Source organism: Mytilus edulis, chromosome 3, assembly GCF_963676685.1.
Source record: "Mytilus edulis chromosome 3, xbMytEdul2.2, whole genome shotgun sequence".
In the NCBI taxonomy this organism is placed as follows: Eukaryota; Metazoa; Mollusca; class Bivalvia; order Mytilida; family Mytilidae; genus Mytilus; species Mytilus edulis.
The window spans coordinates 30,631,192-30,658,807 of NC_092346.1; the positions used below are offsets into that span (position 1 = coordinate 30,631,192).

Here is a 27,616-nt window from a genome sequence, read left to right on the forward strand (position 1 = left end):
CAACTTATCTTGGCAGTTTATGTTTTTTTAAGTAGACTTTAGGTGTTTTTTTGGCAGATTTCTAATTGTTTCTTATTAATTTATTCCCGTATTACTCTTATAGACTGGGTACGATTTAGAACTTGTCATATTGTATAGAATTATTTCAGAATACTAGGAGCTTTACTTGTACTTGACATGGGCAATTTTGGTATTGATTTCTCCAATCTTATACCTCATGCTTGAAGAAGCTCAAATTGACGAGAAAATGGTTAATTTATGTATGAAAATAAAAAGATGTGGTATGATTGTCAATGAGACAATTATTCTCAGGACCAAATGACGTAAAATGCAACAATTATAGGCGAATTTCAACAATGAGCAAAACCTATTAGGGATCATATGGTTTTTTTTATATTTCGTAGTGTAAAGGTCAGTATGTAGCCCCGTATTTAAGTTATTGTATGACAGTGTCTTCGTTTTCAGAGGTTCTTTATGTCCCTGAATAGTTTATCATAACACCTCACTCATTTGATTTGAAAAACTAACTATAGCTTTTGTTTGTGTAGCTGATTAAATATCGAAACAAAATAAAACTTGGAATTGAATTTGTCGTTTTCTGCGTATTATTTTTGTTTGTTTGTTGTTTTAGACAGCGAAGCAAAGAAGAGGCGTTCCAAAAAGAAATATGTTTCAAAGCAAAACAATTCAAAAGATAAAAAAATGACCCAGAAAGAATATTCAAAACAGAAAGGTTATTCAAAAGAAAAAAAATCGAAAAAACATAGCTATAAAGAAAAAAAATCTCCGAAAAGAAAGGAAACCAAAAAAAGAAACACCATTCCAAAGAAAAATACTGTCCAAAAGAGCGAATATATTCCAAAAGACCGCAATGTCATAGAAAGGATTTCTAACAAAACACCTCCAAAGAAATATAACTCGAAACAAATAAAACCTCAGAAAGGAAAGTATTCTAAAAAGAATTCAAAAGAACGCTATTCAAAAGAAAAGAAATATCCGAAGAAAAGTTATTCAAAGAAAAAAACATCTAAGGAACGCTACTCCAAAAAGAACCATTCTAAGGAGCGAACACCAAAAGAAAAATATCATCCAAAGAAACGCAATTATATAGAAAAGGGCACTCCGAAAAGACGCAACTCTAAAGAAAAGAAATCTTCGGAATTATGTAAGTATATTAGATATATTTTTAGTTAGATAATCGCTATATATATATATCTATATGATATTAAAACGTCTTTTTTCTGAATAACTGTATGATCTGAAAACTTATTTTTTTAAGTTAGCTTTTACAAACACCATTATCGATCATTATCTGACTACAGAAGTAATGTATAGAGATATGACCACAACACACTCGCGGTTGCAAACTTTGTACGCTATAATGGACTGTCTCTTGTGGAGAGTTGTCCTATTGGCAATCACAATACCACATCTTATTTTTATATGTAAAAACCAGGTAACAAGTAACATTCTTGAAAAGAGGTAGTGATTGTGATTTCGCCATTTGGAACATATCCAATATCATATGTGAAACGGATGTTCCTCAATGGTCAACCAACTTGTGATGGCGTCCGTAACATTTTGAAGTTACAAACCGACAATCAGAAATTGCAGTCGAAAGAACAGAGACACCCCATTCTAAAGTTATATGAAATAAGAGACAAAAACAAGAAAAAAATCACACGCTTCTAACATATATATGTCTATACGAACATTTGCCAACCAAAACAGAAATATATCGATTACCTTTTTTCACCCCCTGGTTTCGATGAGGTCTATGTTGTTCAGTCTTTATTATCTATATTGTGTTTTGTATTCTGTTGTTTGTAAATTTGTCTTTTTGTCAAACTTCGTTTTTTAGCCATGACGTTGTTAGTTTGTTATCCACATATGAGTTTAAAATGTCTCTTGTTATCTTTCGCCTCTCTTTTGATCCATCATTGACTAAGTAACGCCTTTATTTATGTCTTTGCAGCGGACACACCAGACACGATAAAAAATGTAAGGAAGAACAATAAGCCTAAACAAATAAATAAGAAAAAAGGTGAGTCGTATGCTTTTGAGTTTTTGGAAACCAAATAATTTCTTTTATATCCTAAATAAGTGTGAGTTAACTAAAATTGTCAAACCATTAAATGGAACAATAACTGCAATAATACTGAAATTGAAAAAATAATTAAAAAAAAATGTTTGAGAATCGCTAAATAATTGTCTTTTAGAATATACAGTTTTTTTTCTAGATATCAAGCAAAAGAAGAAACCAAGAAAGAAAAACAGAAAAGGTAAGATACTAATAACTGACAAGGTCCGAAAGATTGTGTCAACTGATGAAAAATTGTATTTGTCTAGGTTCCAAATTAATTCGAAAAAACTCATCTTTCTTTTTCTTCTCTTTTTATTTTTATTAATCAACAAGTGTGGACACAGATCAGTGTGGATTGTATGTTTGAATGTTTGACAGCGTTTTATAAGACAAAAGAAGTGGGGTGCTCATTTTCGCCGGGGACACAATTTCGCCGTTTAAGGATTTTGAGGTGTAAAAACTTCAAAGGATGGCTGAAATGGAAGAAATGTACCCGTATATTATATTTTTATAACAAATATAATATTTTTTTAAACTGAGACAAAATTGCGGCTCCTACCGAAAATGACCGAAAAACGGACAACGATTTTCGGACAATTTCCTGAATAAAAAACACGATTTCAAACAAGTATTTCTAAGTAAATATTTGACTGAATGCCCTAATTTTGAATTCTTTATACCTTTGAAATGTCTGCTATTCATCTATAATGCAATTGATTTGATAAAAATTGTTAAAAGCTGCGGTTATTTGGTTTTAAATAGATGTGTAAAAACGGCGAATATGTGTCCCCCATTGACAAAACATCCGGAAATTTCAAACACCTTTTAATCTAACTTTTCAGATGATTTTCTTAAAACAAACCGGTTTTCAAGCTTAAGTATATTTTGCATTTGAAGTTATCTTCATATAGAAATATCAGTATACTTCAAACACATTTAGACCTGAACATAAACTGTAGAAAACATGGAAAGATGTGGCGAAAATGAGCTCCCCACTCTATGTTTTTCCCCATAGGGTTCTATATTATTAACTGTGTTGCAAAATTTGACAACCAACCTGATCATAATGAGTGATGCTAATTTACTATTTAGTTTTTTTTTATTTTCAAGATGGGCATGGAAGAGACACTAATTGTTATTAATCAATAAAAAAAATGTCAGAATCACAGAACCAGACTAACGAGCTGCTGACATCCATTGGTGGTACCAAAACAATGCTTGAAAAATAAAAATAACACTATACGTTGCCAAACTTATAATTTTGTCAGGTTTTATGAACTTCCCTCCTTGTTGATTTTTTTTTGAGTTCGGAATGATTATTTTAAATACTTCCTAAAGATGTGTTGTTCCCTTAGCACTTTTCTGTTCTTGCTTGACCTTAATCAGGAACGCTCACACCCAAAAACTTAAAATCAAAGGATGAATCACGAAACAAACACATTGTTGTTTGAAAGAGTAACCATCTAGGTTTTACAACAATTATCTAATTTGTAATCCTTTGAAAATGAATTCTTTATCTGATGAGTTTGTGAAAAGGAAAATAGAATTTTGAGTGTGGTTAAAAAAGGTATTCAGTATTGATTTGTTTCCGTAATTATTGACGTCAACTATTTGTAGTCAGTCATATTTTCAAATAACTTAAGGGGTTTGAATATGCAGGGAAATGGCACAGTCTGGAATAAGATAAAAACCAAACAAAATTTTGAAACTATCAAGTGTAAATTCAAACATTTAGCTGCAGAACGAAATATAAGTTTTAAATCGTTTAAGTCGTCGTTTGAAAAATATATTTCTTTCTAGAAATCAAGCCGAAGAAGAAAACAATAAAGAAAAACAAACAAGGTAGGATATAATTATCTGACTAACTATATTGGAAAATGGTTGTGTCACCCGTTGAAAAAAATCTGCTTCGTATATAATCCAAATTTGCTCAAGAAAAGCTCACCCTTTATTTGTGCTTTTTTGTTAGTTACCCAAAATCAATTTAATTTCTAGTTTTGTAGAACTTAGAGAGAAATTGAATTTAAAAAAGTAATCTACTCTAAGTTTTTTTTTCCAGAAAATATGTTTATGATGTTTTTTAAACGAAAATAAATTCAAGAATTCGCCAATTCTTATTTATGGTACCAATTTTAAATTAAAAGAAATAACAGAATCCATCTTGGGTCAACTTACTGAGGGATTCGGGGCCTTATTTTCTTTTATCAATCCGCATCAATTAAAAAATGATCAATGGAGAAGTATATTAAATTTATAAGTTATGTCAGTACCAAAGCATCCAACTAATGATAATCATGGGTACTAACAACAATAAGCATTGGTATCAACGCAGAGCTGAATAAAGGCAGCAGTAGTATACCTGTATTCAAAAGTCATAAATCGATTTAAAGAAAACACATCAAGGTTAAAACTAAAACTATAAGAGGAAAATAATGGAACGAATTTACCAAAGAGTTCGAATTGTTGTGAATATATTTTATGGACGTGTTGCGTCTAAAGCACGTTACTTTTCTTGATTGATCTATATCAGGAACGCCCACAGCCAAAATAATATCATATGAGTTTTGAAAGGGGAAAGGATATTTTGACTGTTTAGAAAAGGTAGTGAATATTGTTGTTACCACTATGTAGTCAGACATTTTTCAGATAACCATAATTGGTTCTATTTTGCAGGGAAATGGCATAGTCTTGTCTTATATAAAAGCGAAAAGGCAACAAAAACATTTTCAAACTATCCATCAAAACAATAATCCAAATAAAATAGTGAATTAAAATATGATTTTTTAAATCCTTTAATTTGTCGTCGGAAATATATATTTCTTTTCTAGAAATCAAACCAAAGAAGAAATCAATAAAGAAGAATAGAAAAGGTGGGATAGAAATAACTGATACAATTTATTGTAAAAAGATTGTGCCAACCGTTGAAATAATCTCCTTCGTCTGGAATCCAAATTTACTCGAGCAAAGCTCACCTTTCATTTGTGCTCTTTTTAATAAGCTATCCGATATCAATGTATTATCTAGTTTTCTAGAATTTAGAGATAATATTAAATTTAAAAAGTAATATACTATCAATTTTGTTTTCCTAGAAAATCTATTTCTGCAAGTTCAGAACTAAAATAAATTCAACAATTCTTCAATGCTTTTTTATGGTACCAATTTCAAAGAGAACGACAAGTGTTTTTAGAATAACCAGATATTTTTGGAATTTAGAAATTTATTAGAAATAAAATTAAAAAGGTGGTGCACACTTTAAAATAACCCGCTATGTTATTTCTTTATAGACAGAAAAAATATTACAGTCATTCCTTAATTAGAATTGTAAAATCAATATTTCTGAGAATCAGTTTTGTCTTAGGAAAATAAATGAAAAAAAATCCTTTAAAATGTGTTTCAATCAATACGCTTTTCTGTGTTTACCTTAATTAGGAACGCTCATACCTAAGCCTTATCCATTAGTTGTAACCTATTTCTATAATTTTTTTCAAATGTTATGTTTAGGGTCAAACATGCAAGGAAACGACACAGCCCTGATTTTTATAACAACAAAGGCAACCAAAAGAATAGTCAAACTATATAATGAAACACCTAGCAGCATAGATATTGAAATCTGGTTGAAAATCGTCCAATTTGACGTTTGAAATATATAAGTCTTTTCATGCCAGTTAAGAAGCAAAAAAAGAAACAAAGAAAGAAGAATAAAAATGGTACAATATTAATACCAGATTAAAACGAGAAATTATGTCAACTGTTGAAAAACACCTTCGTTAAGAGTCTAATATCAAGGGCAAACGTAATCCTTCTCCATGGTTTTTTTTGTAAGCCGAAATCAATTAATATTCTAGAATTGAGAGAGATACATACAGGATAAAGTGAACAAATGCGTACGATACCAATTTCTAAGAGACTGTGTGTCTTGAAGAATCAGAACTTTCTAAATATTATGTATAATCAGTAAGTCCTATATATAATATATCAATTTTAAAGGAAAATTTAAAAAAAAAGAACTTTAAAACGTGTTGTGTCAAAAATTCTAGGTTTACCATCTTTCAAACGTTCATACTAGAAAAGTGAATTAAAATTAGATATAACTACTAAATGATCAAATTAATAACTATCTCTTATCTAAGGTGCTTCAACTAAGGGCGTTGGAGCTTAGATTTTCAATACGTTTTGCAATTTATCACAGGAGAAGTATGTTATAAAACTTGTCGGTACCAGAGCACCGAATAATAAATTGATGATACTTTATGAGATTGACAGTCCACCAGCAACAGTACCAACATAGTGCGAGAAAAAAATAAGAAAAAATACCACAGTTATAAATTGGTTCAGTCCAAATCACCCATCTCGATTTATTTTAATAATGAACGCTTGCACACATAACAGTTTGTATAGAAAAGCTAGTGAATATTTATCTATTTAGTAAACGTTGGTGTAACCTAATGGTTCATGACCTCAAATAACATAAAGATGGTTAAATATGCAAGACAATGGTAAATCCCTGTCTTCTGTAAGATAAGATAAGATATAAAATAAGATATTTATTCCAATTAAAGGGCCCATGAAAAGCAAATTACTTGATTGCAATCATTTGGATAATTGAAACAAAAGTTAACCAAAAGAATGATGACACTATAGATTGAAACAACTAGCTGAATAAAAACTGAAATCTGCTTGAAAATCGTTTAATTTGACGTTTGAAATATATAAGTCTTTTAATTCCAGTAAAGAAGCAAAAGAAGAAACCAAGAAAGAAGAACAAAAAAGGTACGATATAAATATTAGAGTAATTATGTCAACTGTTTGGAAAAGGCAGTACATAAACAAGGTCGTTAGTTTATCCGTATGAATTATTTTACATTGTCATTTAGGGGCCTTTTATAGCTGACTATGCGGTGTGTGCTTTGCTCATTGTTGAAGGCCGTACGGTGACCTATAGTTTTCAATTTCTGTGTCATTTTAGTCTCTTGTGGACATTTGTCTCATTGGCAATCATACAACATCTTCTTTTTTATAATTACCAATGTGTTTTCAACTGATCGGGCAGAGCTTACGTTTTAATTTGCATAATGACAGTCTATTTGAAAATGTGTTTGATCATGATGATCTCCTTTATAATTATTATTATTGATATATATGCCCCTATCAGTGTCACCAAACAGATATTCAAAAGAACGCAGTGAACGATATGGGACTGATATTTATAGCCATTATATGTACTAAAGCATATATGTGCTAAAGCAGAGTAATATTGATATAATAGTGAATATTGATTTATTTAGAAAATATTATTGTAACCCATATGTAGTAGTCATATTTTCTAATAACATAAATAGGGTTAACTATGCAACAGAATGGAACAGCCTCTTGTAAGATAGGATAACATAAGATAATAAATTCCAATAAAAGGGTACAAGAAAAGAAAATCTATTTAACAAAATCATTTAGATAATTGAAACAAAAGTTAATCAAAAGAATGGCAAAAGTATAAACTATAAACTAGCTGCAAAGATTCTGAAATCTTGTTGAAAATCATTTAATATGTCGTTTTGTAATGTATAGCTCTTTTCCTTTCAGTAAAGAAGCAAAAGAAGAAACCAAAAAAGAAGAACAAAAAAGGTACGATATAAAAATCAGAATAAATCGAGAAATTATGTCAACTGTTGAGGAAAAAAAACACAATTATTTAGAGTCTAAACTCAAGGGCAAACGAACCTTTCTTCGTGCTTTTTTTTGAAAGCCAAAACTAATTAATCTTTTTAAGTTTTGTAGAACTGAGAGAGATACATATATTGTAAAGTGAACAAATTCTTACAATAACCAATTTCTAAGAGAGTTGTGTGTTCTGAATAACCAGAACTTTTTGAATATTTTTTCTATTATCAATAAGTCCTATTATATCAATTTTGTCTAAGGAAAAAAACACTTAAAATGTGTTGCATCCGAAACGCTTTTCTTGGTTTACCTTCACCCAAAAGTTCGTATTAAAACAATGAAGACAAACGTGTTTAACTACAATATGGTTAAAAGAAGAACTGATACCTGGTGGGATTGACAGTGCATCACCAGCGGTTACTACCCACTGCTAGAAGAAGAAAAAAAGAGAAAAAACACACACATATGAAATGGTGCGGTCCAAATCGTTTTTTTTTCTTTCTCGATTTATCCCATTGATGAACGCTTACAAACAAACATTGTTTGAGTGTGTATAGAAAAGTTAGTGATAACTAATATTGCTCTATTTAGTAAGTATTGTTGGAACCATTTGTAGTCAGTAATGTTTCACTTTGATCTATTATGGTTTACTTTTACAAATTGTGATGGAGAGTGTCTTATTGTCACTAATACCCATTCTTCTTATATTTATTTCAAATAACATAAAGATGGTCAAATATGCAAGTAATCGGCAGAGTCCTGTCTCTAATAAGAACAAAAGTCAACCAAAGAATCACCAGACTATACATTAAAACTACAAGCTGCATAGGTACTGAAATCTGGTTGAAAATCGTTTAATATGTGATTTGAAATATACAGCTATTTTCATTTCAGTAAAGAAGCAAAAGAAGAAACCGAAAAAGGAGAACAAAAAAGGTACTCGATTCAAGATATTCGATTCAATCGAGCAATTATATCAATTGTTTAAAAACACCTTCGATTAGAGTCCAAGATAAAGGGCTATTCTAATCCTTCTTCATGAATTTTTTATTAAGCCGAATTCAGTTTATCTTTTTAGTTTTCTAGAATTTACAGAGATGAATGCATATTAAAGTGCATACGATACCAAATTCTGAAAGAAATGTGTGTCTAGAATAACTAGAACTTTCTAATATGATTGTGTTATCAATACATACTATATAAATATCAATTTTGTTTGGGAGTCGGAACCTTTTTGTTTTAATAAGTTTGCAATTCATCAAAAGCATGTTATAAAAGATGACTAAGGAACCGTAGAAACCGTCCAGCAATTGGAACAAAAGCGGACAAAAAGAGTTGTCAAACATTAAGTTGAAACAGCTAGCTGCAGTATTATTGAAATTAAATATATGTTCAAATTTGTTTGAGAATTGCCAAATTTGTCGTTTTGCAATATAGACTTCTTTATAGAAATAAAGCAAAAGAAGAAACCTACAAAGAAGAACAGAAAAGGTATAAAACTACTGTCTGATAAAATTAAAAAGATTATGTCAACCGTTGAAAACATTGCAGTCATCTTCAATTCTTTTCTCGAGGAAAAATCATCCTTTTTATACTTTTTCATTTGTTAGCCGAAATCGATCTGCTTAAAAAAAATTATAATGAGTTAATGCAAATTCAGAACTAAAATAGTCAATGTAAACTCATGATAACCATTTCAAAGAGAATGGTACGTCTTTCTTGAACAACCAGAACTAACAAGTACCTCTTATTTTCTTGTAAATTCCTCTTACAGTTTCAAATAACATTTTTACTGTTTAAATAAAGAAATTTCTGTTCATTTGCCTACCCAAAACGTTTGCAAAGCACATTCATTGAAATAAAGGTAGTTGGTATTAAAAGCAAATAAAATCAACTTAACTTAATATTATTTTTTTTATGTATTTTTAGTCTCAAGATATGTCGGTTGCTATGACGACAATAAGCCGAGAATGATGTTTAAAGCATTTCTGCAACATAGTAAAATGACCATAGAAAGATGTATACGGTTTTGTGCCAAAAAAAGAACTAAATTTGCAGGCCTTGAGGTAAACTTTTAAAAAATAAAATGAAGTTGAAAGAACATGAAAACTACTTTTTTTATAGGCATTACAAGCGTTCTGAAGCATGCAGAGGGTGTGATGTTTTCCTTTTACGATACATTTGATTCAATGTCTGCATTTAGGACTGACGTGGCAGCAAATATCGTACCGACAGTCAAACGGATCTATCTTGCTACTGCGATATAAGGTTACAAAATAAAAAAATCCCAAAAAATAAAGATTAATTTAAATTTATGTGACTGTCATCCAAGTGAGAGGTTTGCCATTTGATAAGGGACTTTCCGTTTTGAATTTTCCTCGGAGTTCAGTATTTTTTTTTATTTTACTTTTTACAATGAATAAAAAGTGATCAATTTTCTAATCAGTGGAAACGCATTATCTTTTTTAGTTTAAATACCAGTGCTTCTGCGGTAATTCTATCAGTAAAAAAAGAAAAAGAAAAGATAGTGAATGTAGTATGCCATGTATAGGGAATGGACAACAAAAATGTGGTGGTGTGTGGAGGATTTCTGTGTATAAAGGTAAATATAAGTGATGTAGTGTAATGCAGGGTTAAAAGGAAGTCAAAAAAGATGACTGGCGCCACCTAGATGTCACATTCAATACAATAGGAAGAGGTAAATTTATTTTTTCTGCTGCCCTGGTAATTAGAAAACAAAATTACAATAATGAGACATGAGTGTTGGCCATTTGTGTAGAAATAACGAGAAATATGGAGAAGCATGTTCTGTGCCAAATTTAGCAATAGTACAAGGGGTTTCCTTCATTCAAACCATTTCGAAAAATACGGAACCGTTGAGTAGTCTTAAAAATGCCATTTCTCTATCAAAAAAGCTGCAGAACCTAATGTGTTTTGTAGTTTCAATTACATCCAAAGGTGTTGATAATTCAAAATTCAACATTTTTTCCGAATGAATTTTAGAAAGTGAATACGCAGAACCAACAAAGGCTAGCCTACCATTGTCGCCTATGTAAATAAATACTCCCTTGTTATCAAGAACCAACCTCTTGTCGACAACCACCTGGTTAATCATTGTTGACATCTTTTATATTGTATATAAAGACCTTTCAAAGTTTGATATTTGACGAAAAACCATAACAGATATATTTTTTCAAATTTATTTAGGATAACGGACAAAGTATATTTAAAATATATAAGAAAATACAAAAAAGTATAATATTAAGAGAGATATACAAATGATGACAAAGCGTTCGCTGAAATAAGAAACAGAAGTAATTGTTGGATATTGCTACAGCTTCGATGTCAAGCGAAAGTACAATATCTTCCCATAATTGTTGTATAACTAAAGAATTGAAACAAGAACCGATGTTATGAATTTGTATTTACTTTTTTAGTTGGACCCACAGTGAGGTCTTTGAAACCAAAATGCCATAAGAGAGCTAGGTCAAGGAATGGTAAATGTGTCTGTAAACGTGGTTACTATGGCGATGGAATCAATGTTTGTGATAGTATGTATACAGCTTACATAACTTATTTTGTCACTATAACAATGTTTAACAAATTGATTGTGTATGGAGCATACTGCGTTAAAAATTGAAAGTTTCATTTTTGTTTTGTCAAAAACAACATACTGATATTTTATTCAGGTAACTTATGTTCTATGTTAGAATGAGCGAGTTTTCATTGTCTGAAATACATAAACATATGCAGAATCAGGCTAGGCGGGATATCTGTTAAACAATTGTGGAAAAAACATTTATTCCAAGCTTGTTTGTGTCGAAAAAATGCAACAAATACTTAAGTCGCATCAGAAAACATTTGAAAGCTAAATTAAATTAATAAGACGCTTTAGAAAACAGAAGTTAAAGAAAATTTGAAGAACAGTTAAACCCGTTTGAAGTCAATAAGCAAATAGTTGTTGCATCCTTCTTTTTTTTGCACAAACAAATATATATATATATGATACTTGTGCAAATTATATAATACCACGATTAATTACAAGAATAATAAACGACGGTACCAGTTTTACCGCTGCACCATATGCGTATTTCGACCATGAATGTAACGTCAGTTATACTCGACGCCACAATATTTAAAGTCCAAAACCTAATACAAACGACGAAAGGCTGATCAACAAAAAAAGACATAGAAGGAAGCATGCCGCTAACGTAGCTACATCAGAAACATTTTGAAGAACTTTACAAATCTTAGGACATTAGTTTTTGATTGCTTAAATGTTCAAATATCATAATAAAAGTCAATTTAATGAAACTTACGATTACCAATTTTGCTTTTTAGTTTATGGTAGGCACAAAAATGTGTCATTCATCAATGTTGGCAATTCAGTACGATTTGTAATGAAATATAAAAGGTTTTGCACTAGATTATTTTAGAAAATAGAATATTCTTTTTATACTCATTATAATATCAAATAAAAACATCAAGTATATGTTTTTCTCTTTTACGAGTGTTTACATCGGACATTTATAAGTAAACATTTAAATACAATTTACGTTCCAGAATCTTGTACGTGTATGGCTTCTGGGGATCCACATTACAAGACATATGACGGACAAATGATTCATTTCATGGGAACATGTAAATATCTGCTGACTAAGTTGAAAGAAAACAACGAATGTTCGTTTAGTGTCGAAGTGAAAAACGAGCGACGTGGAAGAAATACGAAAGTTGCTTATACCAGAACTGTTGACATAAAAATATACAAGAAGACAGTACGAATTATGCAAGGAGGGAAAGTCTTAGTATGTTTAAAATATATTTGAACATTTTTTTCTTATGTTTAAATAAAGTTTTTTATATCATGTAAAATGAGGTTTTTCTCATATATATCTAATCATATGCATTTCAAGTTGATATATTTGTCATGCTCATTCATAACACATTAATTAATATGGAACCAGGAAAAAGAATGATGAACTTTTGGTCCGATAACTAAATGGTCAAAGGTACTCGATACAAATAACAAAAAACACAAAAAGAAAGAAACCCAGCTAAAAACATCGAGGTCAATTCGATTAACCAGTTTCTTATAATATAAAAATGACGTTTTAGTACCTCATTTTAAGTTGCATCCGAATTCTTACTTCATGTTTAGCAACATACCTTATGGAAAGGGCGCGTTTTGAAATACAAAATCTGGTATGAATTTTCATTTCGAAATTACCCATTTCCTAATCCCTTTTATCATCAATGGTAAATGCATTTGCAAAGAAAAGGTTATTGTTAGATCAAACACAACACATTTTTGTTGTTAAGGCATGGATACAGTTTTGAGTTTGGCATGCATGAGTAATTTTTCCCTTCGCAATAGATATAAAAAAAATTGAACAACGTTTGTAATTGAAAATGTACGCAAAGTATTCTTTTTGGTTTATTTTAGATAAACGGTCAAAAAAAGTTCCTACCAGTACAAGAAAATAACAATAAACTCAAAGTATACCGTAGTGGGAGATTCGTACAGGTTTGGACTGAATGTGGAATCAAAGTTAATTTTGATGGTCGTCATGCTGTATATGTGGTGACACCACCAAAGTTCAAGGGCAAACTTGAAGGTATCTGCGGGGACTGTAACGGAAGAAAAGATGATTTCAAAACTAGAGATGGGAAAGATGTGTCCAAGGAGAAAACTAAATTCGCCTTGATTGGGGATAGCTATTCTATGTCAGATGATTCTGAAGACCCTCTGACAAGGTATGTTATTTAACTATGAATTCTGATTTTTTAGTCAAAACTGAAAGAAAAAAAATAGAACGAAATTCATAACAGTGTGGTCGACAGTAAAACGTTTATTAGTAATTGTAATGAAAAGTTTACCTTTAACTTGTTTGTCGTGGGCGATGATTTTATGCTCACTCAGTCTATCGGAGGCCTTCAAGTGGGGATTTAAATAATCATTTGTTACACATTTTGATACATAAAATGAAACTTTCTTTTCACATATCATTTAAAAGGAATTTGTTTTAAATAATTGTTATACCATCACTTACTACAGTTTCACTTTTAAGAATATTAATGTCCAGAGCTGATATCAATAAATAATAATAAAAAAATTCATTGTAAAAAAAAAACTAAAAAACTTTTAAGTTAATAGGGACCCGCGTTATTTCAGAAAATATCTTATTGATTAAGAGAACAAAAACTTCTACGTTGTGATCATTTAAGAGTGGCCTTCTATTTATTCAATGCTAACCATGTGGGCTTTTTTTTTTTTTTTATATATACCATAAATCGATTCGTTTATTCAGATATTTGTCAGTTTGCCTTGGCTCTTCAAGTCCAACACACAACTTCTCACGAAATTGGTATTTTTCTTACAAAAATTACATCCATGTGATGTATTCTTTTCATGGAGAATGAATGTTGCACCTTATTTTATTTGTTATCGTTTTTTTTTGTGTGTATCATTGACGTATAAGACAACCTGAATCTTCTTTATTCAAATTTAAAACATACGAGATGGCAATTAAGACACAAAATAACTAAATTAAACTTACAGCAGAAGAAAGATAATGAACATCGCTTTTATAGTCTTCTAAATATCGAAGACGCGTGGTCTTTTTAAAAATGATGTAAATTTACAAAGGAAACAACAAACAAAATAGTTCGAATATTTATATTAGAAAAAGTAACGGTGTGTAAATCATAACAATTATTCTATTTCAATGAAAATCAAACTGTTGAATTTTTTCCGCTGCGAGCAAATTTTTAATTTTGGTCGCATTTTGAAAATCAATAAATCTTGTATTCCTTGTTGGAAGCTGCACTGTGTAGTTTATACCCGTTTTTTTCAATGCCACACAAATCCAACACAGACAAAAAATTGTAGGTTCAAGAAATAATTGATGCAAACTATACTTTATTGTAGTTTTAACATGGGTAGGCATTATATTCGTGATTATTTTTGCCCGAGCGATATCGAAAAACTATTATAAAAAGTGTCATAGTTCAGTGAAAATGTACGTCATACTTATTTCCTAAACAAATAAATAAACAAACATTAATTAACATACAACACTACCAAAGGCCAGAGACTCCTTACTTGTATGATTTTGTAAAAAAAATGCATCTTTTTAAAACAGTCGAAAACAAAATTGTCTGTCCAATGGAAAAGTCGAAGCCCAAAAAAGATGAACAGTGCATTATAGAAACATAGAAGCTGGTTGCAAAAGTTGACGACAAGATCTATTTTATAACTTGAGTATGGCCTAATACTATTAACCTGAAATAAATATATTTATAGCAATTCCCTTGATACGAAAGATCTACATGTTGCCTTGGGCTTTTTTTCTGCTCTTTGGTTGGGTTTTTGTCTCAATGACAATTCAATTTTCATTCTTATCATAGATATAACTGCATGTTAAAATAAGAATTTGAAGTGTGATAGGCAATCAGACACATTCTTTCCAGGGACCAACAGGCGTTATCAAGCTATAGGTCCCCGTATGGCCTTCGACCATTAGCACAATACACACTTTATAGAATGAAAGCTCCAAGAGGTCTTGGGATGAAAAAAACAAACATAAAAGATGAGCGAGAAAAAAAATAGGGATACCGCATGGAAATTGGAAAATGGTCCGCAACATTAATTTAGTCAACTCACTTAGTTGAAATTAAAGACCTGGCGAATTTTAGCCTTTTGCAATGGATGTGATGTATGTTTAAAAAAAATCATGGTTTGTTTGGACATTTTTATAAATCAAGTCTTGTTTTTAAATTATTTGCAAGTAAGTTTTAAGTCATGAACAAATAATCACTCACAGAAAGACGTCAAATCCATCAACAAAAGAAAAAAATAATAGACGACCGACAACGCACAGAATATCATGTATGTGTTCCGGACCATATGAGTATTTGGACCATACGCATATATCATGACCATAAGGGTATACTAATATGGTCCAACCATACACGTATGGTCCAAATACTCATAAGGTCCGGAACATATTTTATTTGCGATCACAAATGCACGAAGACGTCCATTTCTATGTAAATTGGGTCGATTTTTTTATATAGATAAGATGAATGCGTTTCTGTTGCCAAGTGTTTTTCACAAGTATAGTAGCAGTATAGCAGAACGGTTTCAGTTTCCTATATACAACAAATGATACATTTTGCCAATACAATAACGTAAATGCATGCAAATTTCACAAGGTTTAATCCAAATAGCTTTCTTACTATCCAATAACTTTCAAGTACGAAAAAGACAGGGCAGAAGTATATTTTGTCTTTTATGTTTCGTATTTGCACAACTTTTGAAAGTGGATTATGCATTCGTTCTAAAATAAAATTAAACCAGATAAAAGTTAAAAGATTACATAACTCGACAATCGCAATTGTTAAATCCGAAAAAGATAATCAATCAATACATGCATTCAGTAAGTCATTCTTTTTTCTGAAAGAACATGGCTTTGCGATATCTTATTATGAAAATTGATTGTCGAAACATAACAAAAGCACAAGTAAAGGACGTTTAATTAATCAATATAAATCAAAACACAAATTCCTGATTAGTATTTCGAATTATTTTATATGGGCGTTGAGAACCTTTGGTGACCCCACGGTTTAAATGTTTATATTAAGGACGTCGTTAGCAATGGGCGTTATAGACGAACGTTCACCTAATCTGTCCCAGTCAATGGGATATTAAAGTGCGCCAATCAATGTCCATAGCCACACTGTTATGAATTCGATACTAGTATATATAGCCATTGTTAATTTATTTCTTGAATCATATATCAGATTTTTAAGAAAATTATCTCAAAATGTAAATTAAGTTTTTTTGCTTAACGTTTTGCTACTGTTATCAGTGTCTATCACACATATATTCACTGTAAAACAAGTCAAATCTATAACAAAACCAAAGTTCTAGATTTTTTATGCCGTCCGACTATAAGATTTACCGATTATGTCAAATTTCAATAGGACATCTTGGCTGAATGTAAATTCGCATGACAGTTATAACATGCTCATCAGGAATCGTTACCCTGTCAGCGAAAACTGGTCTCGATTAGTATTTCCTGTGATTCCTTCTTTTTTTCTTATCTTGATGAACACGAAAGGTTAACTAATTTTTACCATATAGGGTGTCACGGATGAGCCTTTTTTAGACGAACGCGCGTCTTGCGTAAATAAAAAATTTAATCCTGGTATCTATGATGAGTTTATTTACAACCACTGGGTCGACTTTTGTGCTGACATGAATTATCATCGATATGGTCATATTTATAGATTAACTGTTTACAAAATATTAGAATTTTTGAAATACTTAGGCTTTTCTACCTCAGGAATAGATTACCTTAGCTGTAATTGACAAAACCTTTAGGAATTTTGGGTCTCAATGCTCTTCAACTTTGTACTTGTTTGGCTTTATAAATGATTTGATATGAGCGTCACTGATAAGTCTTATGTAGACGAAACGCGTGTCTGGATATCCTGGTACCTTTGATAACTATTTTGCTCTCAATTGTTTTATACGTTTTATATATGCCAGTACCAAGTCAGGAACATGACAGTTGTTATCCATTCATTTGTTGTGTTTAAGCTTTTGATTTTGTCATTTGATTACGGATTTTTCGATTTGAATTTTCCTCGGAGTTCAGTATTTTTGTTATTTTACTTTTTCTTTGATGTGAAGTAAACTGGCATGAACAAACACTAGACATTGGATTCGAAAGTTGAAAAATAAAAATGTGTGTACACGAATGAATATAACCGAGATATTTACTTTGTATTTGCCTTGGTTTTTAATGATTTCAACAATGTTTGCTTATTAAAGGTGTGAAACAGAAGATGTACCCGTTCAGTGTGAACCAAGAATGAACAACTTAGTTAACGAGCCCCATATCTGTGGAGATCTTCAAAACGTGAATGGACGATTCTCTGCATGTGTAAAGGCAATACCATTGACTGCCAGGGATTACTATAGCTCATGTGTCATGGACATGTGTTCCTATGAAGGAGAGCCTAAACTCCTAAACACTGTAAAATGCTCATCTTTGGAATCATTTGTTGAGGAATGTGCTGAAAGTGGGATAGTTATGAAATGGAGAACAGATAACTTTTGTCGTAAGTCCTAACTATTTGTCGTAAGTCCTAACTATTTGTCGTAAGTCCTAACTAGAAAAATATAACTTTTATTTCCAATGTTAACAGATTTTTTCATCCATGCTCGAAAACGAAATGAAGTTAAGCAAAATGGATTTAAAATAATTTGCTAGCCTAAAGATGTTCGACACATTAATATGCGTGATATATAATCAAGTTGGTATCTTATTTTTAATATCTCATTTTGCATTTTAAACTATACACAAGGCTACAGTCTTTAAAAAAAATGCCACAAAAGCAAGTTGGCTTTAAAAAAAGTCACCATGAGTTAAAATCGTGGACTTCCTACTGCTTTTAACAGTTCATAAAATATGTCTGGAAAGCGGAGATCACTGTTTAACACTCAATCCTTATATTTCAGACTGACTACGTTATGTAAATCGAAAATTCATTTTCAATTTCAGCACTGAAATGTAAAGACCCGAATATGATTTATAAGTCCTCTGGTCCGGGCTGTCCTGCTACTTGTATTGATCCTAAAGCGTCATCTAAGTGTACATTAGAAGAAAGAGAGGGTTGTTTCTGTAAGCAAGGGTTTGTTCTAAGCGATGATAAGTGTATAAAACAAAGTGAGTGTGGCTGTAAAGACAGGAACGGAGATTACTTTCCGGTAAGTAGTAAAATTATAATAGTTAATCATTGAAATTTACGCCAAGATTTTTATTTTCTATTTCATTCCTAACAAAATTTTACTGAGCATGATCATACTAAAACACAAACACAATTATGTAACTACATAACCAGGTAACACAGAATAACACTGCGACTGTCGGATCTTTATTCTTTTTCTGAAACATTCTATTATAACAAAAGTTTAGGAGTGTAAATTTGTTTAGGAGACAACCATTTGGTATTCTAGGGAGGGGACTTTTGTGGATTTTCTATTTATTTTCATCTGCTGCTACGCACGCCGCGCGAATATTCATTGATATATTGTGTACACACTCAATTGTTTCTTGCATATTTTATTGCAGAAAATTCATTTTCAATCTGTCTTATGCAAGGTTATTCATTTTCACCTTTTAACAGACTATGATCTGCATTGTGTCCTAAAAGATTTTAAAGAAATGCCTTGCTTTGTTACAATCAAAATAAAGAGCTAGAGAATATAATCATTTCATTTTCTGTTAACGCTTATGAATTTAGAAAAATTATGTCTGTTTTATTTCTATTTCTTTAAAAACAGATCGGATCCAAAAAAGGAAGTAATGATTGTTCGAAAGAGTACGTTTGTAGAAAGAGAGGAAGAGGAAAACGTTTTATAAAGGTGACCACGGGTAAAAAGTGCCATCGTAATGCTTTATGTACATACGATACTGATGGAGTCAGGTCTTGTCAGTGCAAGAAAGGATTCGTTGGTGACGGATACAAGAAATGTGAAGGTACATGTCAAAAACTTTGTTATTGTTAACCTTTGTTGAAGAAGATTGAAATTACTTTTAGGATACATTTTGTAATCGAATTAACATACTTATACGTAATTTTAGCCCCCAAAAATGTCACAAAACTTGAGATGTGTAATGGCATTCCTGATGAAGGTAAGCTAAGAAAAGCATTTCGGATGCACGTACTTATAACAAGTTGTTTTCATTTTTTACAAGTTCACAAACGACATTATTTCTTCATTTAAGATTTTTTTAGTGCTTCAAAGATATTTAAAGGTAGGCTTTCCAAATAAAATGAAGCTATGATTCAATATTCTATCAGAGACATATATAGTACATTGCTTGAATTATATGTCTCTGGTGATAAAAAACAAAACAACTTTTTTTGGAAATGTTGAATCAATTAATTTTTTTCATTCTTTTACATTTATAAACAAAAATGACGTATTCGCACAAAAATTAATTATTATGTGATTTTATTTTCTTCTCCGTTTTTTACAATTTATATTGCAGATTGTGTATTGTTGTTTTTAAAACTATGTTTATTCTTTATTTAGCTCTTTGTGGCAAGAAATACAAGTGTAACAAACGAGCAAGATGTGTAAATGGCCAGTGTGTATGTAACAATGGACTTTATGGCGATGGAATTAATTCCTGTGAAGGTACGTGTACCTGCAATGAATTTCAAGCAACTAATTTAGCAATTTAGTCTTAGATGCATAATTTTTTGTATTATTTGTTAGTGGTTTTGAACTAGCTGTTGGTAAATGCTAGTACTCTGAGATCAGTACTTATTGTCTTTTTGTTGTTTGGATAAACAAGTACCCAGCCACGTCCACTTTGTGTTTTTGTTAAACGTTTTTCTATTTGTATCCATCTGATGAGTTAAGCCTTTTTCAACTGATTTTTATAATTCGTTCTTATGTTATACTGTAACATCACTGTTCCAGGTTAGGGGAGGGTTGGGATCCTGCTAACATGCTGTATGTATGTGCTTGTCCCAAGTCAGGAGCCTGCCCTTCAGTTGTTGTTGTTTGTTGATGTGTTACATATTTGTTTTTCGTTTATTTTTATTAGGCCGTCAGTTTTCTCGTTCCAATTGTTTTACATTTGTCATTTCGGGGCCTTTAAATGCTGACTATGCGGTATGGGCTTTGCTTCTTGTTGAATATCGTACGGCGGCCTATAGTTGTTACTTTTTGTGTTATTCGGTCTCTTGTGGAGAGTTGTCTCATTGACAATCATACAACATCTTCTTTTTGTATATATAACAACGCGAAGTGTATATGTACCATAATAACATCACAGCTTGTCTTCAAACAACATTAAAGCTGCTGAAATAATGCACTTTCTAGACGTCTCAGACTCTAAACAAAGTTGTTGTCAATGAGACAATTGTCCAAGGACAAGATATTAAACTACTTAAGTATTATAAAGTATGATCTACAAAAATGAGCAAAAACCGATGTCAGCAAGTAAGCAATTACAGCTCCGGAATGACAAATGGAAAAACAAATAAGAAAAGAAAACCAACGAAATTTTATATGCTAAAACAAACGAAAAACTAATATGGCAATCAGAAATAAACGATAAACACCAAATTACCAGCTCCTGACGTGGACAGACAAGTGCGGCGGGAATAAATATGAAGAAGAGCACTCAACCTTTCCCCTTGTTTGGGACAGTTGTGTATCAGCACAAAATAAGATTAAACTACACAATTCATTTATAAAGCATTTAAGAGAACTAAAACATCGTTATTGGCCAGAGAATAGTCACAGAATAACCAATAGAACGTATTCGTAATAGTCATGAATTAAAATCCAGTTACATTCCATGTATCAGGTGTTTGTACATGTACTGCTGCTGGTGATCCACACTACCGAACCTTTGATGGACAGATGATACATTTCATGGGAGATTGTAAATATACACTGTCTAAAAGCTCTGAAGATATGGATGAATGTAACTTTGATGTGCAAGTCAAGAATTATAAAAAGAGGGAGTCAGCTACCGTTTCTTTTACCAGATATGTTGAGGTTCATTTTGGAAAATCAATCATCAAGCTTGACCAAGGAAAAACTGTATTTGTAAGTACATGTTAAACTTTTGTTTTTAAGATGATATACTATAGTATTATCTGCGGTAATGTTTCCTCGCATTTATGAAACGGCAGCGAAAATGAGTAAACTTTCATTTAAAGGGATCGTATTTTTTCAAAAACATAAAAGAAATTGCATTAAAAAAAGAATCGCACATTATTAAATTAGGTAAGTGTGTTTGTTATTAGTAGAGATAGCTTGTATCAAATTGGCCTTTTTTTAAATATTGATGGTGTATAAATGTGAATTTTATTTATTTCAGATAAATGGTGAGGTAAAATATCTTCCATTCAATAACAATGATCAATGGACAGTGTCATTAAGTGGTACTTATCTTAAAGTATCTTCTAAATGTGGCATCAGTGTATTATGGGATGGAATATCCGTAGTACGAGTGGTGATTCCCCGAAAGTATGGTACCTTGGTAACAGGTATATGCGGAAGTTGCAACGGACAAAAAGATGACTTGCGTACCAGAGAGGGCATTGACGTTTCTAGTAAAGAGAACACATACTCGCTGATTGGAAGCAGTTATGAAATTTCAAAGTCCAATAATGGTTTAGAAAGGTAATTTCTGTGGAAATTATATTAGAACAGTTTGTCCATCGTGAAGAGTTGCTATGAATCAGCATTGTTTTAAAGTCGCAAAGGGACTAAAATACTATATTTTAACTGTTGCTTCTTATAATTAGGCAGAATATGAAAATGAAAATAAAAATTATAAATCAGTAGTAATAATAGAGTTATTCCGCTTTCAATCGAATAACTTTTCTTCAAAATTTGATTTTTAAAATTAGTTTATTTGATGATGCTATCTGAAATAAAAGAAGTTTTTCCATTTTACGTCGTGTTGATATTGGTCGATAATTGAATCATTTGTAATCTTATTTGTAAACAAGCAGTTATGATCTTTCATATATACACCATTCATTAGTTTCATCGAAACTTTGGCCAGTTTACATTTATAATTTATTTTCTATGCTTTCAATTGAAAAATACGTTCGTTAATAAAAAAAAAAAAAAAAAGAAAGATGGTCGTTACGGGAGAATATATGGACTAGTCTAAAAAAGATAAAGATTTCAACGTCATTGCAACATTTTGTATATTAATTGATAACAGGTCAAACGAAATTGTCGTTAGGAATCGAAACGTATATCTTTAGTTTTGGAGTAACTGCATTCTTATGTGATTTTGTTCAACATAGGAGTAAATATTCTCATATTAGTACTTTTTCCTACATCTTAATCTACTTCTGTGTTATAGTAGTATCATTGAACATATATATATTTTGGTAGCAACTGCTAATTACTCAAAATCAATGTAATAAATATACATGTCAATAAAACAAAAAAAAAAGACCTATATATGTTTTAACATCCTCTTAAACGAGATCAACTGATGTGTACTAGTCAAACTAAAAAAAAAGGTAAACACATTTAAATTAGAACTATCAAATTATTTGGCAAAGCTATCAGAATTTGGAAAATAGCAAAAGTAATTAAATAAATATTTTTCAGTGAAAGTTGCAGTACAACAGACGATTTACCGGAATGTTCAGCAGATGCCTCCAGACTAGTACTGCAAAATGACAAATGTGGTGTTTTGAAATATGGAAACCAAAACTCGCCCTTTAAAGAGTGTATTAACAAAATAGCGGTTACAGCCAAAGAATATTTGGAATCGTGTGTTATGGACGCCTGTGCGTATTCCGAGAACGCAGATGAACTAAAGCAAGTAGTGTGTATGAACCTAAATGCGTTTGCTGAGGAATGCTTAACACAGGGTGTAACAATCAAATGGAGGAGGCCCGGCCTTTGTCGTATGTAAAAGCATTTTTTGAAATGATATAGTTCAGCAAAACAAAATTAAAAAAAAAAAAGTTTTCAGGAATTAGGCAAAAAATATGGTCACGGTTTGTATGATTGCAAAGGAAAAATGATTATAATTGAAATTCTGCCTCTCATTTCAACCCATGTTAAACACTTATACGTCCAAAGGGGTATTAAAATTTTATCAAATATTTATTAAGTGAACCAGTGGACGATATTGAGATTAAAATACGGAAGAGTAAAAAATATACGGGACAAAAAAAGATCAGTTATTCTGTACTATTGTAGTTTTGTTTGTCCTTTCATTTTTCAACTGACATGGGTGTTTTTGGTTTCCGTCTTCTTCTCTTTTTATAGCTATATTCACGAATAATGTTATACTTCTACCACTAATAACAGTAACTTTAAAATAAATAATGGAATTTAGATTTACAAAAACGTATAAACTCAATAGTTTACGGCCAAAGGCTTGCTTGTCAAGTATCATTCACCTTTGAACTTAGATTGAGTACTAATAATGGATTTAAAAATTTTACAGCAATAAAATGCAAGAAAAATATGAGATATAGTGACGCTGCTAGTGGATGTCCAGCGACATGTGTAGATCCAAATGCTTCAAACAAATGTAAAGATGAACCATCGGAAGGATGTGAGTGTCTACCTGGATTTGTACTGAGCGACAGAGAGTGCGTACCTCAAAAGGAATGTGGGTGCATCAGGAACGGAAATTATTACCCAGTATGTTCAAAAAATAAATTGACTATTGGTATCAGTACCCAGTTGTTTATAAGATATACATTTAACTCTATATTTTCTTAATATTACAGTGGCGGATCCAGGGGGGGGGGGGGGGGGGGTTCCGGGGGTGCGCACCCCCCTTTATTTTTGCCGATCAATGCATTTGTATCGGGACATATGTTTTGCACCCCCCTGCACCCCCCCCCCCCCCCTTTGCCCTGGGTTAGCACCCCCCCTTTCGAAAATTCCTGCATCCGCCCCTGTATTATGAAGCTTAACTTTCTAATGAATCGCAGTATCACTAATATAAGTACTGATAGAATAAGGAGACATGGAATAAATACAAAAAAACAATAATGCATAGACCAAATAATAGAGATGTCAGCTTTTCAGGTCTTCAAAATTGAGCAAATCACAAACCGTTAATAGTTTTCTTTTGGTGCTAAGAATACTGTGTTAGACCTTTTTTGTTTAGTAAATTATGTTACATAGTTATTATCAGAATGAAAACAAATGAATATATTAGAAGACTTGAAGTGTGCAAGTGACATTATGTTTATTTCATTTTATACTGAGTTCAATATACTGATGCATGTCCGTAATATGCTTGAAATTTTCGTCAGTCAATTGGTACATGCAAACATTTGAACACATGCAAGTGTCGAAAAATAGCACACATCCTGATCTTTAGGTAGGTAATGAACATTTGTTACGAGTACTAAATACGTATATACTATTTTAGCTGAACACTATTCTTATATCTGAAGACTGTACTAGAAGGACACAATGTGCATCAAGGAACGGTGAATCCATATTCGTTACATCTTCAGTTAACATGAAGTGTCATCCGAATGGAATGTGTGGACTCGAGAAAGGAGTCCGAAAATGTGTTTGTGCAAAAGGTTTTGAGGGAGATGGTATTCGACAATGTAAAAGTAAGTTGAGAACCTTTATATTTCACAAATGTATCAAGGACAACATACCGTAGTATACATTTTGAATTTCAAACACAGATCTTAGTTTTATCAAATTAAGAATATGTGGCTCTCGGAGAGTTTACACTATTTGAAAATGAATCAGGTATTTTTTTTACCTGATTTAATTGTATCTTTTTAATGAACTGACAAGATTAAAACACCGGTAAACTAGTCGTGGCCTCAATAATCTAGGAATTACGAAAGACAACTGTTTCCAGTATCGGCATAATTAAATTATGAACTTTATGTATTTCTTTCATTCACAATTGTACTTCACTCCCTTAGAACCTAGTGATGGTTATTCCAGAACATGCACATTGAAATAGGAATACGTTTTATCACTATCACTAAGGCGTGATCTGTAATAAGGGACCAGACAAGACGTTACTATCTGCCTAATACCAAGTCCTTTGGTATTGGTGTGATTCAAATGTTCAAATTTGGTGAAAAAAAATCATCTACGACAAAAGCAGTCCACAAGCACAGCTCTTTAATTAAAGGTGCTTACTTCATAACTGTACTGTGACAATAGGAACTTTACAGTTTAGTCTTTCCATGTCAACAGTTGCATGTACCTAAATTCTTAAACTAAATATCAGACGTTGCATAACTTTTTAGTTTTATATTTTACATACGCTACAGTTACCATAACAAATGTCGGTGAATAATTTTACAGAGCCTACGCCACGACCAACAGCAATACCCACAACGCTGGCAGCCTCACCAGCTCCATGGAGATTTATTGATGAGAGTGAACAGAATGATGGAGAAGATGAAGTTACCACGCCAAAACCTCCATCCAATAAAGCTACAACACCAAAACCTCCGTCTGACGAAGCTTCAACACCAAAACCTCCATCTGATAAAGCTTCAACACCAAAACCTCCATCTGATAAAGCTACAACGCCCAAACCTCCATCTTGTAATCACCCTGGTAATAACAATGTAGATAATGATTCCTTAATATGTAATCCAATTTGCAATTTGATAATAAAAATGACAATAAGTAGTTCCAAACACATGCACTGGTTTGTCTTTAAATTTGTTTTCCTATATACAATAATGTTATATAAGAGTATACAAACATTTATAAGTAAATAAAATTAAGAGACAAGTGCCTGTGGTTCCGAAATCCAAAGGAGTAGGAACGATAAGGCCCTTATTATGCCCAAATATAAGAACACATTTTAAAGTTACCATAAATATTCTTGAATCTGTTATAACTATACTAAGGTACAAGGTGTTTAGAAAATAAAATATAATTCATTTTGATTAGACAACAAACCATATCTTGTCAAATTTCTTAATTTTCTTTGTTTTTCACCGACTTTTTTTTGTATATTTTGAATTCGAAAAGTATGTGCTCTGAAGAAACAACTTTATATTTGGTGAGATTATGTAAACAATAATACTAGTACTAAAACTTCTCTATTAAAATATTCATATGTTTTTTTGGCTGTGCATGATGTGTCCACTTACAATCTGCATAAAGCATAGCCGCAAAATATTCTCTTTCGCTGAAGCGACATACCTTTTATTTAAAGAGCTAAAGTGGTTGAATTTCAAATCTAGAATTTCATATCATAAACTTATTTTTGTTCATAAAATTCTTAACGATAAAGCACCCGATTACTTAAAGGAACTCTGTTGTCCAATTGTTAATCTACATACTAGAAATCTAAGGTCATCTGCAAATAATAATTTAGCTGTTGTACGACCGAACACAAATTCAATGAAGAAATCTTTTGCATATAGCTCATCTATACTTTGGAATAAACTACCAAATGAAATAAAATGTTGTGAAAACCTGGACACTTTTAAACAAAAATGTGTTGATTTCTTGACTATAAATGATTGATAACAACTTACTGAAATATTCTAATGATTTGTATGTTATGTATATATATATATATGAATTTATTTTTCTCTTGTTCTACAGACAATTTATAGTTAGTATGAATAGTGCATTTACATAATATGTTAGAAAGCTTTGTAATATTTGTACTGTTTGTTCTTTGTGAGGGCCTCAAGGCAGATTAGCGAAAGCTAATTGAGTCACCCTCTTTAAATAAAGTCATTACTTACTTACTTACTTACTTACTTACCTTAATCATTCAATATACCAAAACAAATGTTGAGCATAATGTTTTTTTCGGTGGAACATTACACACAGTAATTAAAATTAACTCTGTTCTTTCAATGTTTTCAAACTTTTTAATGGTTGCTAAATCCTTGAGGGTAGCGCAATAAATAATAAAAAAAAGTATTCGTAATTATTTTTTAGATCCAGAATGCAGTGTAGTAGTACGTCATGATTCTTGTGGTACTGAAATCATGCTGACCGGTATTTGTGCCTACTCAAACCAGTTCACAACACAGTGTCAATACATGATAAATACTGGTATCAACACAGACGGTGAATATGTAGCTGATGTAACTGTCAGTGGCAAGAAAACCAGACTGGTTTCCGGTAATGCAATAAAGGACTGTGCCACATTTTCTGTAAAAGGATCTTTACTCATTGTGACGGAGGACACGTGTGAGAGATGCATTTTGCAGTTTATTCGTAACATGACGCCAAAACATTCTTGTATCAAATCATAACTAGTCAATACTTTTAATTGAAATTAAGTTCAATACTTGTAAATAATATTAATAAAGTTTCTGCATTATCAA

The 27,616-nt window shown here is 31.5% G+C and overlaps 1 protein-coding gene across 1 annotated transcript; it reads left to right on the forward strand.

Annotated features, from left to right (window-relative positions):
* Positions 1-702: 702 nt before the first annotated feature.
* On the forward strand, positions 703-27,616 carry LOC139515169 (zonadhesin-like). The gene is made up of 19 exons (XM_071304731.1): positions 703-1,165; positions 1,976-2,044; positions 9,179-9,232; positions 9,671-9,807; positions 10,211-10,343; positions 11,179-11,292; positions 12,305-12,546; positions 13,185-13,495; positions 17,580-17,869; positions 18,313-18,518; positions 19,095-19,290; positions 19,851-19,955; positions 21,139-21,383; positions 21,658-21,962; positions 22,914-23,215; positions 23,764-23,963; positions 24,706-24,898; positions 25,617-25,874; positions 27,225-27,616. The coding sequence occupies exons 1-19, from the start codon at positions 703-705 to the stop codon at positions 27,542-27,544; spliced, it is 4,143 nt and encodes a 1,380-aa protein (XP_071160832.1). The 3' UTR covers positions 27,545-27,616.

What these genes read in the sequence shown, in the direction of transcription:
- LOC139515169 (XM_071304731.1), top strand. Translation starts at nt 703, where the DNA reads ATGACCCAGAAAGAATATTCAAAACAGAAAGGTTATTCAAAAGAAAAA. An exon ending in AAAGAAATCTTCGGAATTAT is followed by an intron (nt 1,166 to 1,975) that starts GTAAGTATATTA and finishes ATGTCTTTGCAG; the next exon opens with CGGACACACCAGACACGATA. An exon ending in TCCATCTTGTAATCACCCTG is followed by an intron (nt 25,875 to 27,224) that starts GTAATAACAATG and finishes ATTATTTTTTAG; the next exon opens with ATCCAGAATGCAGTGTAGTA.